This window comes from Impatiens glandulifera, chromosome 3, assembly GCF_907164915.1.
Source record: "Impatiens glandulifera chromosome 3, dImpGla2.1, whole genome shotgun sequence".
In the NCBI taxonomy this organism is placed as follows: domain Eukaryota; kingdom Viridiplantae; phylum Streptophyta; class Magnoliopsida; order Ericales; family Balsaminaceae; genus Impatiens; species Impatiens glandulifera.
Window position 1 is genome coordinate 9285473 of NC_061864.1, and position 17780 is coordinate 9303252.

The 17780-nt window shown below is 28.2% G+C and overlaps 3 protein-coding genes across 4 annotated transcripts; 1 reads left to right on the top strand and 2 right to left on the bottom strand.

The window, feature by feature from the left end:
- Nucleotides 1–635: 635 nt before the first annotated feature.
- On the bottom strand, nt 636–3198 carry LOC124932706 (cold-responsive protein kinase 1). 2 transcript variants are annotated; one of them, XM_047473372.1, is made up of 6 exons: nt 2788–3198; nt 2343–2473; nt 2114–2229; nt 1535–1986; nt 1312–1462; nt 636–1221 (listed from the first exon to the last, which is right to left on the bottom strand). In XM_047473372.1, the coding sequence occupies exons 2-6, from the start codon at nt 2413–2415 to the stop codon at nt 829–831; spliced, it is 1185 nt and encodes a 394-aa protein (XP_047329328.1). In that variant the 5' UTR covers nt 2416–2473; nt 2788–3198; the 3' UTR covers nt 636–828. The 2 variants fall into 2 exon arrangements, with proteins under 2 accessions (XP_047329328.1, XP_047329327.1); XM_047473371.1 differs by having other exon boundaries at nt 2343–2472; nt 2953–3197.
- Nucleotides 3199–8931: 5733 nt separating this feature from the next.
- LOC124931766 (photosystem II 10 kDa polypeptide, chloroplastic) lies at nt 8932–10007 on the top strand. Its single transcript, XM_047472318.1, has 5 exons — nt 8932–9174; nt 9319–9377; nt 9489–9544; nt 9653–9705; nt 9808–10007. The coding sequence occupies exons 1-5, from the start codon at nt 9021–9023 to the stop codon at nt 9900–9902; spliced, it is 417 nt and encodes a 138-aa protein (XP_047328274.1). The 5' UTR covers nt 8932–9020; the 3' UTR covers nt 9903–10007.
- Nucleotides 10008–15065: 5058 nt separating this feature from the next.
- LOC124932751 (NAC domain-containing protein 21/22-like) lies at nt 15066–16584 on the bottom strand. Its single transcript, XM_047473430.1, has 2 exons — nt 16360–16584; nt 15066–15914 (listed from the first exon to the last, which is right to left on the bottom strand). Exons 1-2 carry the CDS (start codon nt 16529–16531, stop codon nt 15115–15117), a joined length of 972 nt encoding a protein of 323 aa, XP_047329386.1. The 5' UTR covers nt 16532–16584; the 3' UTR covers nt 15066–15114.
- Nucleotides 16585–17780: the final 1196 nt, after the last annotated feature.

A 17780-nucleotide genomic window follows, 5' to 3' on the forward strand; every position in this document is an offset into this window, starting at 1 on the left:
TGTTTATGGCAGTACTCTTTTAATTAATTAAGACCCTTTTTATTAGTAACTAGGAGGAATGTATTATTTATTATTGTTACAAGTAGTGTTGTTCTTATTATTATTTTCTTTAATTTAATGTTTTTTGTTCTTCATCTTATTCAATAAGCTAGAAGGATGGTCAGATAAGGAAGAACATAAAAGAAATGTCATGTGGGATCTTTCATCACTTAAGAATTAATGGGCAAACGACAGTTTTTTTTATTTTAGTTATGTACTTCTTTCTTGTGCCTGTATTTTTGGGATTAAATAAAATTACCCATTTTGGCTTTTCAATAACCCAACCATTATAAATAATATTGTAATTGTAATTAAGTCAAATCATCAAGTTTAAGCAAAAGAAAAGTCAGATCATCAAGGGTATAATCGTGATTAGTTATTTAGGGTTTGTCCTTGATTATTTGTTTATTCTTTGACTGTTATGAGTTTCTATTTTTTAAAGTTATCTTTTTTTTTAGAGTAATGTCATTCTCATTGATCATCTTGTATGGTTTTTATTTTCTTATTAAACTCTACCCACAACATAGAATATGTTGAATCATTAATTCAATTATAAAGTGTTTTTAATGGTGTAATAAATGGAAGCTTTAGAGAAAGATTAAATGAATGGCTTAATTAATTGATTGGTAACACACAATATTACAAAACTCTACTAAAATCCTACTTACAGGACAGCAACATATGACCTTCAATCCTTCAATTGAACAACACACATTTTTCTACAAATTTACAAGAAAACAAGCATCTCAACCCACAAAACTGGTTCATATGACCGATGAAAAATCACTCTCATATGCTTCGATCACATATATCAGTAAATGTCATGGTTGGACAAGATGAGGTTCCCGACGATAACGTGGAATTTGAATTTGAATTGAAATTTGAATTGAAATCAGAAGATGCCTCCTTTTTACCAATCTTAGGATCAGGATTGTTGTTCTTAACTTTGAGTTCCATCATATCCGATATCAAGCCTGGTTTCGATATCATCTTCTCATTAACGTCAATCTCCCCTGTCAGCATCTTGACCACTGTGGACATGGATGGACGAAGTTTCGGAGAGTCTTGTGTGCAGAGAAGACCAATTTTCAAGAACCTGCAGGCCTCATCAGCATCAAAATGCCCTTCTAAAGATGCATCCACAACTGTTACTAGTTCATTTCTCTCGTACAGATTCCATGCCTGCACCATGAAATTACAAAACAAATGATTAGACATGATTTAAAACAAAACACAATGGTTGTCTAGAAAGAAAACAAAAGGTGTCAGTACCATTTCTAGAAGATATTGTTCTCCAAAAGGAAGGCGTGTATTAGTGTTGTTTCTACCACAAACAATTTCCACAATGAGTACACCAAAACTGTATGTATCTGCTCTTCTTGTCAATTGTCCCCTTATCGCATATTCTGGTGCCAGATAGCCTCTGCAATAGAAATTAACGCGTTTAGCATAAGAAAATCAAAAGAAATCGATAGAAACAAATTTTAAGACTTACAATGTTCCTGCTACGCGGGTGCTAACATGGGTCATGTGAGCTGGGATAAGCTTTGCCAGACCAAAATCCGCAATTTTAGGAGTCAAGTCACAGTCAAGGAGAATATTACTAGCTTTAATATCTCGATGAACAATGTATGGCTGCACTTCATCATGAAGAAAGGCGAGCCCCCGAGCAATCCCAATGCATATTTTAGCTCTTGTTCTCCAATTAAATTGGATGTTACTATTCTGACCCTTACCAAGAAGTGTCTGCGTAAGACTGTTATTCTCGACGTAGTTGTAGACAAGTATTCTATGGTCTCCTTCTGCACAACAGCCGTAAAGCTCCACCAAATTCTCATGCTTGACTGCCGAAATAATATTAATCTCTGTCAAGAACTCTTGTACCCCTTGCCTTGACTGAGCTGAAAGAACCTTCATGGCAGCAAGCCTCCCATTTCTAAGTCTCCCCTGTTGAAATTGTTTTTAAAAATTCAATTCAATCTGAGAATTATCCGGATGAAATAGAGGGTCTGAAAGCAAGATGTTAGACCATTTGGGCTTTGAGGATTATCATCATCAATAAACATACAATTACCTTATAAACAGAACCAAAACCACCTTCTCCAATCTTATTGGCGGGCGAGAAACCATCTGTGGCATTTCTTAGCTCTCTGTACGAGTAAATATTGACTTTGTTGATGTCTGAGAGTTCTGTGTATGTATGAATAAATGACATAACCATTTAGACTTATATAATCAAAAGGGTGTAATGAAATGCCAAAAAAGAGGCAGAAAACATGGGCAAAATGAACAAGGGAGATTACCTTGGGAGAACTCATTAGACAGCCTTACAAGATTTACTCTCCTTCCAAATAATAAAGGGAAACATGTAGTCATAATTGTATGATATATAAATTAATCCTCTTCTTTAGACTATTTCAGCTGTTTAAAATCCTGCAAAAATTAATACAAATTTTCAGGTCCTCTGTTCATTTCATTGAGACAGCATGTTTACATACAGATTTATTCAAAAGACAATCAACATTGAATGTTTCCTATATTTAGCATATGAATCAAAACCCTAAAACATTCCCAAATCAACCAACTCATATTAATTACAGAAATCAAGCACATCCCTAATGAGCTGAATTTCGAGATCAGATTACAAAACAAACTTGCACAAAATGACAGCTAGACAGTATCAAGATCAAGATCAAGATAAATGTGTGAATAGATTCAAGTAAGAGAGTAAATCAAATCAACAGACGTACCGAAACAGTGAAGCAAGATGTTTAAGGTACTCTCAGGCTAAAACTCAGCAAACCCACCAGAGAAAATTAGAGAAACGCAAGAAAAAGAGGAGTCCGATGAACAAATTGTGAAGGATATGACAAACTTTGATTAAATAAGGAGATTAGGAAGTCGGTTTTCTACCTCCACGTGTGTTGAGGCAACAATGCTCTTAGGTTGAATATAGTGTCGTCTGCTTTACAACAAACAAATAAAGCTACACAATTCCATGGCGGCTCAAAATGTCAATAGGCGCAGGCGTCCATCTGGTCAGCAGATTGACTGCCTTAGACATTTGTATTCCCATCTAGCTAGTTCATCATTTCTCTCTTCTCTACACTTTACCCAGAAAGAAAGAAAGAACTTCCCACCTTCCTCTTACCCATTCATTGACCAGAGCCCATGTGAATCGAAGAAAAGGCAAGTCTTTCTGGGTCCCATGATTCATTCCCATACATCCTTATATTATATTAATCTGACATAGACTGCTCTTCAATTACATTGTTTCATCATCATCCCTATCGTCATAAATTATTATTTAAATTAAAATTATTTTAGGGATTCATTTTTTTAAATTTAAATATAACCTACCAATCACCATTTAAGATTTTTTAAATATACTTTTATATTTATTATTTAATCAATTGAAAAAATATAGGCTTTCAACTTAAAATATATTATCATTTCCCTTACCTACCTAAATAAATGAATGAATTATAGTTTTAATCCAAATAAAGACCAAATAATTTGTGGTTTGTTTATTATTTACTGTTAGGTTGTGGTTTTTTTCAGTGAAACTGAAATTATAATTGGATTAGGTGTCCAATTTTAAATTATTTGAATGAATTATATGTTTTTTTTAGGACTTCTCCATAATCTTCATATTTATCATATATTTTCATTCGTAAAAGAGACTCATGGGTTGAAAAAATGTTTGAACAATAAGGCAAAATATATATATATTAATAATTCACTCATAATATGTAATATGGAGAACATAATACAATTAGCAGTGTTTAATAATAATAATATAAAACTATTATATTTATTCAATGTAACATAAAATATACTTAGTGAAGTAAGAAATTTATTTTTTTCATTTAAGTATCGTGTATATGAAAAAGGTCACGCTCTTTAGCATTCACATGCTCAACTTGGTCACATTTATTTTATTGAGGGATAATGACTATTACAACGTGCAACTTTATTATTCAATTATGGTAGATCATGTTGATCTTAGAGTATTTGTATTATTTTATTTAAAAAAAGTTGTGTATATTAAAAATGATAAAAATCATATAATCATAACGACAAAGTCATGCTAGGAAAAAAATAAAAAAAAAATAATAATGTTACTAAATAAGTTATCGAGCTCGTAAGTTCTCGAGAAAGACGATTAACTCCCCAACAGACTCTACCGGTTTTCCTAAACGAATCTAAAAAAACATCATAAATGATACGCATCAGACAACTATAATCATTGAAAGTTCGACGATTTTTTTATAACCAGATACTCTACTAAAAAATAATTGGGATGGTAACCCAAATATATAGGTTTGTCATATCAGTCGCATCAATCTAAATTTCTGAGCAACTATCCAAAGGCTCGGACATCACCCAATTAATCACAGTAATACTCCACAAAAGACTTCACGTACTAGTCATCCCCAAAAATATAAAAATAAGTGAGTTATCGATTCAACTTTCTCGTGATATATATGACTCACCATAATACAATTTTTTTCATTCACATCTAATCTATAATATATATGCATTTGTATTTCTAGAGCTTGTTTGATGTGAATGGTTTTGGGGATTTTTTTTCTTTCTAAAATTTAATTATTCCTCTATATATTATTTATTTATTTATTATTAATTAATTTCATTCATTAATTAAAAATATTTATTTTATATAAATTTTAAATACAGTTTATATTTATAACAATTAAAAATTCAAATAAATTATTTTTTTAATAAAAAACTATTAAAAATAAAATGTGTGTTACTTGTTAAGTCATGTGGAGATTTTTTACAAATAAATAAAGTAAGGAAGAGATGTGTTATAGTAAACATGTGTGGTACATGTTAAGTCATGAAAATTTTAATTAAAAAAATTATTAGTTGTAAATGAGAATAGTACTAACTCCTAATTAATTTCAATATATATATATATGAAAGACAAATGAAACTAAACTAAAATTAAAGTATGTCAATATACTTACAGTTGGACCGATGTGAATGTCCTATTAATTAATAACCAAAGAATGTAAACATGTCAACAATCCTCTCATTATCCATTGAAATTTCATTTTGTTTGATTAATTACTAATTGTCAACCACAAATTAATCAAGGGCTTGTAATTAAACCAAGTTCACATTTAATTCAACTTTCAAGCACAAGCACTCCTTTTATGACCTATTTTACTTTAGCCAAGTTTTTCATTTTTATTATTTTAATTGAAATCATGGTTTTTTTTTTTGTTCCAGTTGTAGTTAATCATAATAACTCTACTCTAATCAAGATCCTTAACTATATATATATAGTGATAATAAAATTAAATACCTCAAGATTTTAAGTTTATTTTTTCTTTTAAAACAAAATTACTAGTTTTAAATAACATATTTACACGTTAATTTAAAACAACATTTGTATACAACCATAAAAGAATGTCATAAATAAAAACAATATTTTTAATAAAGTTTTTACACTATTATTGAATAACACAATGAACCCAAAAGTAAAAATGTTTTTTTTTATTTATTTATAGAAAAATATTTTATTTATTGATAAATCATGAATTACAATACCACACAAATACCACACAAATAGACAAACATAACACCTAGCAATAGAGACAATAAAACGTTCAAACCAATGGGGAAATACTCAAAACATACGCGATGAAATTATTTCATTAATATTATTTTGATGTTGAGCTTGAATTGATAAATCTAAAAAAAATGGAAATATACAATTTAGTTTTTGAAAATATTAAAAGAATATTTTAAAAAATACACACAAGAAAGGGAAGAAAAAAAAAACTTCACAAAATCAATAAAAAAAGAATAATCATTGTTCAAATATATATTGAAACATATATATTCCTCTCAAAGCAAATTTTGACTTTTAAATGATAGAATGTGTCAAGCATGAGCAAGAATTAACATCTCATATATTTGTTGAACGTCCATTTGCATGAGTTGTCTTGAATCATAAAATTTTATTTTAAATAAGAACTTGATTTTATGAACTTGGTCTAGTATTCAGTCATTTCAAGATAAAAATAATGTTACATTATAATAAACTATATTATTTCTCAATCATAATTCATACAATTTAGAAAATGCGCAATTATACACTTTAATGGAACGTCAACAATTCAAATTAAGTTTGTCAACACCAACCGAGTATATGAACTCCCAGCGAAACTGCGTCCACTCCACCACACCCCATACCGTGGCAAACAATTTCTTTTAAAATGATCACTCTGTCATTGGGCAATGAAGATACAATTTTTTTTTATGATAGTGGATAGTGGTTTCCAATCATAGTTTCCTAATAATACTAAGCAAATTCAATTCAACTAAGAAATAAAATTAATAGATTTTCAATATTTCTTTTTTTTTAAATAAAATTGATAAATTTTTAATCTAAATTTTTATTTTTTAAGTCTATAATTTAATACTATATCTCAATAAATTGAGATAAATTGTAGTTGCGGAAACATACATACGAAGAACGGTTCATTTCATTAATCAGATATTCTCCTGATTTTAGATCTCTCAATTCTTGGTCTGAATTTGGACTTAAATTAGAACGTTTGATGTCAGTGGGGGTTTAGACATTCTATCTCTCTCTAGTCTCATGAGTTTAATATAATAGAAAAACTATTTATAGGTTGAGAACTTAATATATTCAATATTTATTATAAATGTTTAAAACAGTTTATAATATTTATATTTTAATAGATCACTCTCATTAAAATTTATTTTTTATTATAATAATAATTAATATACAATTATTATATAATATATATACACAAATGTTAGAAATTAATTCCAACAAAACTATCTTTCCAAAATATAGAGCACAAATACACATTTTTCTTTATCCGACTCTATAAGAAACATTCTTAATCTTAATTGGAAAAATATGAAGCTAAACAAATTCTTGAGAAAATCAGACACACAAAAGAACGCCTTGGAGTAAATTAAAGGACTTCACTCCTTAACGCACGTTTTTCTTTCATGGTGTAACTAGGGAAGAATATTTGTTAGGAATTTCAAGTTGAATAATACCTTCCTATTGAAATCAATTGATCTGATTAATTTCACAAGTCAACCAAATCATACTAGCAGATCAGCAAAGTAATAAAGAATACCAGATTTACGTGGAAAACCCTCTCAACACGGAGGGTAAAAAACCACGGGGCAAAACCAACAGATTTCACTAATCAGTAAGAAATCGATACAATTGTTCTTCTCAACTTTAAACCTAAAGTTGAGATATACATGCAGAGAAACTAATTTCATTCAAACCCAAACAAATCTAGGTTTGAGAAAACATAAAATTCCCTTTACAAATAAGAGAGAAATGAACCTGAGGGTAATCAAGACAAAGAAGGTGATACTCTGTTCTCCTTCTCTTCTTCTTCCTCTATATCTTCTTCTCTTCTTCTGTATTTTCTTCACTCTGTTTCTCTTGATCTTTTCACAGAACTCTCACTGAAAATTATGGTAGAGTGAGAAACAAAATTAAAATTTATTTGGTTTTTATATTACCTAATTTGGCTGGACCCATAAGGCCCAACAATATTTGGAGTATTTTTAATTCCAAAAACATATAAACCTGAGTGGCCCTTGGGCAACACAGCCAGCCTTCTAGGATCTTAAAAAAAATTATAAAACAAAATAGTTTAGCAAGATTTGAACCTAAGATCTCTTAAAAGTATTATACCATTAATCAACTAAACTAAACTTATGTTAAATATAATAAAAAAATATTAATCTTTACAATATATATATATAAAAAAAAAAAAGACTTTTTGGGCTGAACTTGTCTAAGTCTCATTTAACCCCTTGCACTTAAAAAAATATTAATAATAATCTACAAATGTTTTTTAATTTATTTTTTATTTTCCATATGATGAGATTTTTTTTTATTCAAAACAAGTTTCATTTAGGTAGAAAGATAAACAATATTTGTAAAGAAAAAACAAATATAAAGCCAAGAAAAAAGAACTGGGAGCAATAAACATGAATCATTAGGCCTATATAATATATATAATATATATATATATATATATATATATATATATATATATATATATATATATATATATATATATATTTCTCTGAGTCAATCAAAATATCTAAAAGTAATGGCTCTAAGTAAGGTCAGCTAGACGTCGCCCAAAAACCCTCCCACAATGCAACTAAAATTAGAAAAAATAGCACCAATCAAGTTTGATTATTAGGTCACTATATGTTAACATAACATCTAATCAACTCTTCTCATAATAATGCACACAAAATTAACAAATTAAAAATTAATAACACCAACAAGGTTTGATCATTAAATCATTAAGTGTTAACATGTATAACATCTAACAAACTAAATTATGTTACTTTTTGATAAAATTAATACAAACTTATTATATTTATTTAATAAATACAAAATATAATTACTAAATTAATTAAAATACCCCTACTGAATGTAACTAGTCCTAAAATGCGACAACAAATAGACAAAGACTTGTTGAAATTTGAGGTTAGGAAACTAAACCTAGCTCAATAATATCTCAAAGTAAGAAGTTAGCATATTTTATTTTGATAAATTCAAAAATGTATTTTCCTTGAATTTAATTACCTATATAGAGAGAGATTTAAAAAGATAAAAATAAAAGTCGTATAACTGACAAATGGGATCTCTACACGTGTCACGGTGTATGGCCTGTTAAAATTGTGGAGAGATGAATTATTGTAGATAATGTGCCCTATCACTTACATACGAACTAGAGCCATAGAATTGACGCCACGTATGGAAATGAAATCTAGAATCTGTGGTCATCATTCTTTAATTGCACATTAAAAAGAAAAATAAGAAAATATAAAATCTAGTTCTAGTTATAGTTCTAGCACAGCAAGCAAGCAAGCAAGTGAAGAAGAAATTAATCGATCTGATCTAAGTGAAGTGAAGTGAAATTAATTAAATGGCGGCCTCAGTGGTGAGCTCGTTGAACCTGAAGCCAGCTCGGTTCACAGTTGATCAGAGCGTGAAGGGTGTTCCTTCTCTAGCCAGGACCTCATCCTCCTTCAAAGTTCAAGCCAGTGGTGTCAAGAAACTCAAAACTGACAAGCCCTACGGTCAGTTCATTTCTTCGATCATTTTATAATAATAATATTAAAATAAAATTTGGGTTGTATAGAAATTGATTGATTGATTTTGGTAAGGGATAGGTAGATCTAGATTAAAATTTGAAATTAAATGGGATCGATCGATGCATGCAGGTGTTAATGGGAGCATGGCTTTGAGGGATGGACTTGATGCATCTGGAAGGAAGGGAAAGGTCATTTAATTTGAAGGATATTATATGATATGAAAGTTTTAAATAAATTATGAATTTATCAATTAACTGTTATGTTAATACTATTTGAAATATGACCTAATTAATTTTCAGGGAAAGGGTGTTTACCAATATGTAGACAAGTATGGAGCTAATGTTGATGGATACAGGTAATTAAACTCATAATTAGCTAGCTAGTTTAATTAATTACCAATATGCATGTTTCCTTTTTTTCGAGCTATTAATTAATTGATTAATTAATTAATTAATTAATGCAGCCCCATCTACAATGAGGATGAGTGGTCACCCACTGGCGATGTTTATGTTGGCGGTAAGAAATATATATATATATATATATATATATATATATATATATTAATGTTAATTTGTGGAATGAGTTTATATAATTAATTGATGAATTAAATATATTTAGGTAAAACTGGGTTGTTGATATGGGCAATTACTTTGACGGCAATTCTGGCCGGTGGAGCACTCCTCGTTTACAACACCAGTGCTTTGGCACAATAAATTTATTATTGTAATAATTATTTGGTATTCCTGTTACTACTTTATTCCTGTCATTGAACATATTAATATCAATGTTTTCAAAATACATTAAGATAATATCATCTACATCTACGTACGTGTGTTACCATGCTTCTTAATTAAATTAATTACCATGTTCAAATGTTAAATTAATTAGCTACTATGTACATATCTTTAACTATTTTAATTAATTACTTGCTAAAACATATATGAATACAATAATTAGTCGTGAGTTTTTATATGAAACAACTTTATTACATTTGGCTACTTTAATTTATTTTGTTTATAATATAGATGTATCATTTAACAAGTGCATCATTTGAATTTCATTTGGGTGGCAGTCCCTTCTATGTTGCTTTAACATCTTTTAAGTTTGAAATATTTGATAACTTGTAAAATTATTTCGAGCATTATAATGTATAATATAGTTTTTATTTATTTTAAAATTAAAAATAAATATTTTTTCTTCAATCTTTTTTTCAAAATTTGTACGACTTCCATATTTCACAATAAATCATCATTACATGTCAGTAAGAAGGTCAAAACCCTAATTTTATAATGCATCGTTATGACCTTACTTAGGATGGGTTTGATTAAAATAATCATACAAAATCAAATATTATTTCATTCATTTTTATCTATCACATTACTCCCTTTTATTTATCACATTACTCAAATCTTTAACCAAAATACTAAAATACTCTCTATTTTAAATTATTATTTTATATTTTATTTATATATATCAATACCCTTTAAGTTTTTTTTACCAAAAATAATCATCACTTTTTTAAAATTATCACCAATCATTATTTTTTTTCTCCCTCTAAATTTTTAAAATAACCCAAACCAAACCAGCTCTATATCTTTTCGTCTTCCCCATTTTTCATGCTTATTCATAAAGGATCATTTCAATTCTTCACAATTCTCTCAATTATTTACAAACACTTCATTTCACTTCATTTCTTTTGTATTATTTCATTTTAAAATCAGTAAACTAATGTTACTCAACCATTTCTTTTATGTCAAAAATTGAGTATTCTCTTGGAATTGTTTTATATAGCGTAAATTAATATTTATTTTCTCTTCTCCAATATAGTGTAAACTATTGTTTTTTAGTTAAATTTGATAATCACTTAACCTGTAGAGTTTTTGGGCTTGTTTGATGTTTAGTTATTGGGATAAAACCTCCCAAAATCTAAACATCTTATCAACAATCTAATTATCAATTTTATTTATTTAAATACTAAAACTATCCCTCTCTCTAAGTCACCTTATCATTTCTCTCTATAATCCACAATTATCTCACATTCGTCTTACCTTTTCAACTTAGAGGTAAAATAGTTTTAAAATTTCAAAAACAAGTTTTATTTTAGTTTTTATCAAACAATGATTTTTAGGAGAAAACCTAGGTAAAACCCCAAAAACCACTCCTCAAACAAGCCAGGTTATGGTTTTCATTTCATTGAAGGAGATTAGATGTTTAGATTCAATATCCCAATATCAAATTTCATAATCTATTTTATTGTGTTTACTCTTTGATAATTATTGTTATGTGTTGGCTCAGCTCATTTGGCAGTTGGGCCTAACAAATTAATAAAGCCATTATGACATATTTAATTAAGGAAAAAAAAACACAGCAGTTTTTTGGCTGGTTTTTCTCTCTCTCTTCCAGCCGTTCTTTCTCCAGTGAAACAGCAATTCCTCCATTGCAGTAGCAGGTTCTTCTTCTGATTTCCTTTATCTCTTCTCCATTTTGTTAGCCATCTTTAGTGATGATGATAATGTATGTGAATGACAAGTTAGGATGAGGTCAATTGATAATTTTTGTTAGATTACCTCTAGGCTTGTATTGAACTACATTGTATACCCATTTGATATAGTGGATGATTTAAGTGGCCGAAGTGTCCCGTGGTTTTTACCTAATTTGGGTTTTCCACGTAAAATCTTGGTGTTCTGCTCTCTGTTTCTTTGATTGTTTGATTGTTTGATGCTCAATTGTTTTGGCTGCCTATTTGATTACACAAAAGGGAAAAAGAATTGTTAGGCCTTGTTGTAGCTTGTTTATTTCTGAATTGCTAAACAGGTGCTATTATTCGATTTCTACAACATGTTATGAAATTCGACGAACAATTACTTTATATATATTTTTATTACGTTTAAACATAATATATTTAATTTATACTTGGTTTGAGCTTGAAAAAATAATTTTAGTTCAAACTTTTAGAGTCCACCTGAGTTTTAAGATAAATAGTCGAGTTCGAGCTCAAATTTATAACTTCGTTCGAGCCAAGCTAATAAATACTTAATAGAGTCGAACTTAAGTTCATGCTGACTTGAACTCGACTTAATTTATTTGCAGCCCTAATTACCACTGTTAATAATAATAATAATAATTTGATTAAATTTAATAAAATTATTTTAAGTTAAAAGTGGGTAAAAATAATAGTTTTTTTTATAAAATTTTAAATTAAATAAAAAAATTTGATATTTTTTTATAAAATGATAACAGTTAGGAGAGAATCATTCTCTTCTCTCCATATCAAAATCAATAGTAATAATGAAATTAAAGCAATGGCTATAAATTAAATTGTGTCTTAAAAAAAGGCCATTGGGTTGGGTCAATAAATCACTTTGGGTATGTTTTTGTAACATTTGAATTAAAAAAAAAACATTGGGTTGGGTCAATAAATCAATTTGGGTATGTTTATGTAACATTTGAATTTTAATTTGATAGGTATATTTCAAATTATTAAGTTTTACGTATCATCTAAAATTAAGGATTAAAATTAAAATAAAAATTATAATTATAATTAAAATTAATATAATTTTACAAAAAAAATTACTCATTTTAATTTTAAATCTATATTTTTTTTAAAAATTTAAGAAAAGTTAACATGTCGAACCTATATTTTAGTTTTTTTAATTTAGAAAGTTAACTGCCCATATTTTTTAATTTAGGAAGTTAACATGCCTATATTTTTTAATTTAGGAAATTAACATGTATATTTTTTTTTTTTAAATGAGAATCAAATTCTTGACAAAATTTTTGACACTTGAACTATCGTATTAGGTTATATCAAACCAATATCTAATTAATATAAATAATATATATTCAAATTATTTTTATTATAAATTTTCAAACATAACAATTAAAATTAAATTAGAATTTTATAATTTTATAATTTTTCAAACATACAAATTAAATTGTAATTATTGTAAAATTGGAACTAAAATTATAATCATCCAGAAACACTCTAATCTAAAAGCGATCCTAATATATTAGAGGGCTAATATATTAGAGGGGTAATGAGTTTAGTTGCTCATAAGTAATTTCGTCAAAACTAGACTCGAACTCGATTTGATCGAACTCGACTGTAACTCGACTGTAGCTCGATTTTGTAATCGAACTTGAGTTTGAGCTTTATATTTCTAGTTCGACTAGTTCATTTTAATTATAAATATTTTAAACGTTTATATTTATAATATATATATATATATATATATTTATAAAATAAAAACCTAGACATTTCATCCTTTTTATGCTTGATTTTCTATATTTCAGGCAAATGAACAAACTGATTTTCGAGTTCCTAAGTAATAAAATTTAATTTCAAGTTTTTTTAGTTCAAAGTAGAGTAGCTCGAATTGTTAACGAGTCGAGTTCGAGTATGAATTCTAATACTCGATCGAGTATATATATAATACAAATCGAGTCGAGTTTGAGTAGTATGATACTCTACTCGACCCGACTCACACCCTACCCTATATCACTCCAACCAATATCTTAGAGCTTATTTGATATATGATTATTTTTTTATTTTAAAAAAAAATATATGAAAATCAAAATCTAATATTATTAGACAAAAAAAATATAATTATTTTTTGGTAATTTTTGGATTAAGTTATTATAATATTTGTTTAAATTTAATTTAAAATTAAAATTTTAAATAAAATAAAATAAAATAAAATATTTAATTTATGTAGTTCGTTTTTAATATAATAGAGTAATTCAAATGTCAAAATGAAGTGTCTATGAGTCTTAGTTGAGGAGTTCAATTTTCACGTAAAACTCATTCAACTAAGGTTGAGAGTTGGATTTTTTTTATTTTTTTTTAAGTTGATGTGGTTAATACTAATTTCTTAAATTTAAACTACTCTTTTTTTTTTTCATTTAAAAAATATATATATGTTTCTTGAATTTGGTTGGGTGTTCAGCCAACCATGATGAGACATCTTGGGAAGAGATTCCGGCAGGCACACGTGTGAACTTAATTACTAATTATTAATTATTAATCCCCTTATTTTCTGCCTTTGACGAAACAAGCGTTTACAAAATTCATTATTTATTTATTTAAAATAATCCAGAATAACCAACTAATCTTCTTCAATCCTATATAATATCCGTTATTTCTATTTTCTACTAATTAATTAATTAAATACTAGTGTGTGCGTGGATACCAAGTGTATTCCCACCAAATATTTTTTTTTTAATTTCTAATTAAAAAATGCCTTTTGTTTTGCAAGTTAATATATCCAGAGTCTACTAGACTAGTTGATCACTGTTCATTTGGTACACATTACTAATTAATTAAATAAAACAATTACAAAACAGTTGATTTTGGTTCATAAAACAGTTTGACGGAATGTCTATATTTGACTCTTGAATACATATGTAAATATAATTAATTATTGATTGCACTATCAAAATCAGACCCAACTGTTTTCCAAGTACATATGACATTAAATAATTGCATCACCATACCAAATCTTACCCAATAAATCATTTTTATACCAAATTTGACTCACAATTATGCCCTTAAATGTCTAAATAAATTGTGGGTCGTCGTTCTAACCTCAGCAATACATACCTGTGGCACCTGTCATTGATGGGCACCCAATATGTGTATTTTTTTTATTTTTGTATCTTTACCTAACTCTAATTATTAAGCTAATTCAAGTAAATAAATAATAATATTAATAATTGTTTGCTTAACAAATTAGCTAGGCTTTTGGTAATTAAGAGATTTGAGACATTCTTTATACATTCGAAGTAAACAATGAACCATATATTATATATATAAACTTATGAAACAAGAAATCAAAGTTCGATCAGCAAATCCTAATTAGTAGATATATATTCTCCAAATCCAAAACAATAATAATAATAATAAAAGTCGATGATCGTACAGTTGTATTAATAATAATTATTCCACAAAGATGGCAAACCCACATCAGAAATAGTGTCTAAGGAATTATTAATACCGACGTCCTCCATTTTGGTGTATTGATGCAAGAAAGCTGTTATCATCTTCTGATCATATGGAAGCAGATGATTAATGGAAGTTGAGGAGGAGGAATCATTAGCCGTGTCATACTTGACAGGGATGGGTTCAAATCCAGTGGGTTGGTCCACGTGTGAGAAAACATGGCTGGTTTGGTTTGGGTTCAAAGTGGAGGAGAAGCAGGGCACTTGCTGATGATATGTATTGGGTATGGGTTGATTTTGAACAAGATGATCCTGGTCAAAGTTGATGTAAGCCGTCTCATCATCCATTATTATTGGCGATGCTGATGATATTGGGATTGAATTATTAGAGCTTGTAATTGAGTGATCATCATCAAAACCATGGCAATTTCTTTTGTCTTTCTCTTTGTCTTTGTCTTTGCAGAACACTCTGCATATCACCCAGTCTTCTTCATCTTGTTCCTGATTATTAGAAGAGAATTTAGGTGGTGGTCTGGATATTGGACCATCTAGTAGGCGAAATTCGTGCATGACCCATTCTGATTTCCCCCCTTTTGGCGCCCTTCCTTGGTAAAAAACCAGAGTTTTTCTCATCCCAACAAGCTTATTCTTCCTAAATATTGCCTTGTCCTTTCCCGTGGCTTTCCAATACCCTGAAATTGTCGCCCTGTTTGTCCTCACCCCAGTTGCATATTTGCGGTCGCGTTGGCTGTAGAAGTACCATTCTTTTCCTCCCACTCGAGCCACTTCTGCATAAGTTATTTTACTTGTTTTAGATTAAGTAAATAATTAAACTTCAAGGCAAGCAATCATATCAGAATAATTGGCATTCCATATATATATATGGCATTAACTTTTAACAATGATAATATAAAGCTGGTTGGCTGTCATTTTTCTGGACAAATAGTGTATGTATTTAACAACTTGAACATTAAAATTTGAACCCCAATCATTGCTGCAACTTCTTTATTGATCAGATAATGTTATAAATTTAGTTCAGATGTTGAAAACAATAACTATGATCGATCAAATATATTATTATTATTATTACTAGATTTCCATGTAAATACCAAATGAAATTGAATTTCCTGATCATCTATAACTAACTATAAACAGCAGATTGATCGATCGATTCGATAGAGATAAAGAAAGAGTAATCTCGTGAATTTCAATCAATCATGCATACATACATACCGGGGATATCCCATGGCTCGCACTTATTGAGGTCAACTTCAATTAGGAGAAGGTTTTCACAGGAGGAAGACAGCTTCTTCTTCAGCAAGTAATCGCATACGAGCTCGTCATCGCTTGGATGAAATCGAAACCCTGGCGGCAACCTCGCCTCCACCGCACGCAAATTGCTCATTACTTACACTAAAACTAAGAACAAGCTAGCGGGAAATCTGGAGAAAAAGAAGAAAGAAGTGAGATTTCCACTAATAATACAAAATTCAGATATATGATTATTTATACAAGGCAAAGAATTCATTAAATAATTAAATAATATAATGTAGAATTGATCAACAAAATTAAAATTTAAAATTAAATGCCCAGAAGTCAACTAACATCCCTTATCTGTTTTGCAATAAAAAATAAGTTTTCAAAATTATAAATGGGAATGTATGATATGATTAGAGTGATCAGTGTTTAAATTATACAGTTAGTATTGGAAATAAATAATTAATAAATAAATAAGAATAGCTAGCTAGTTAGGTTGTAATTACGTGTAAGTAAAATATATGAAGAAGTGACGGTGGAAATTATAAAATAAATTAATTTGACCGGTCCAAAAGAGTCAATATTGTATGTAAAGTAAGATGTCAATTTTGATCCTAACTTAAAAGAAGAAAGAAAGACAAATGATCACAATTCTTTACACCGTCTAAATGCCTTATCTAACCAGAAAAAGAAAATAATAATAATAATAATAATAAGTGTGCCCATCAAATTCAATCAATAACCCATAATAATATGACCAATAGTTGTGCTTTTAATCAATAATCTATATCATTTTTAATAAGTTTCATTTTTCAATTAAAAAAATAGTTTAACATATATACAACCATAATTTAGAAGAGCCAACTAAACTAAAAACTTTTATTTTTTCAAGTCTATTAAAAGAACCGAAAAAAAACAAAACTAAGCGAACAAACATATTTAAGTTTGAACACAAATGATAATTGACGAAACGGTATAGAAAATAAAACAATGACAAATGAGGTGGGAGATAGTTTCACGTTCAAAATGTTGTTTAAAAATATGACTTAATTTAAGTCTATTTAATTTCTCATATGTTCATTTTACCGACTAAACTATATTTGAAAAACGTTAAAATTCAGAAAAGAAAAATATAACCATAATTCAAAACCAAAAAATAAAATAAAGTGTACTAAATTATCAATTTAATTCTTAAAATCTCAAAACAAGAGTATAATGATTTTGATTTTAAGTATAAAATTTAAACTAATTATTTTTTTACAATTTTAAATTTACAATTTTACTGTTATAAGAATTTATAAATTATTTTGTTTCACGATTTTATGAAAATAAAGTTAATATATATTTTCAAAATTATTAAAAAAAATATGATTTATTCAAATAAATGAAATAATATA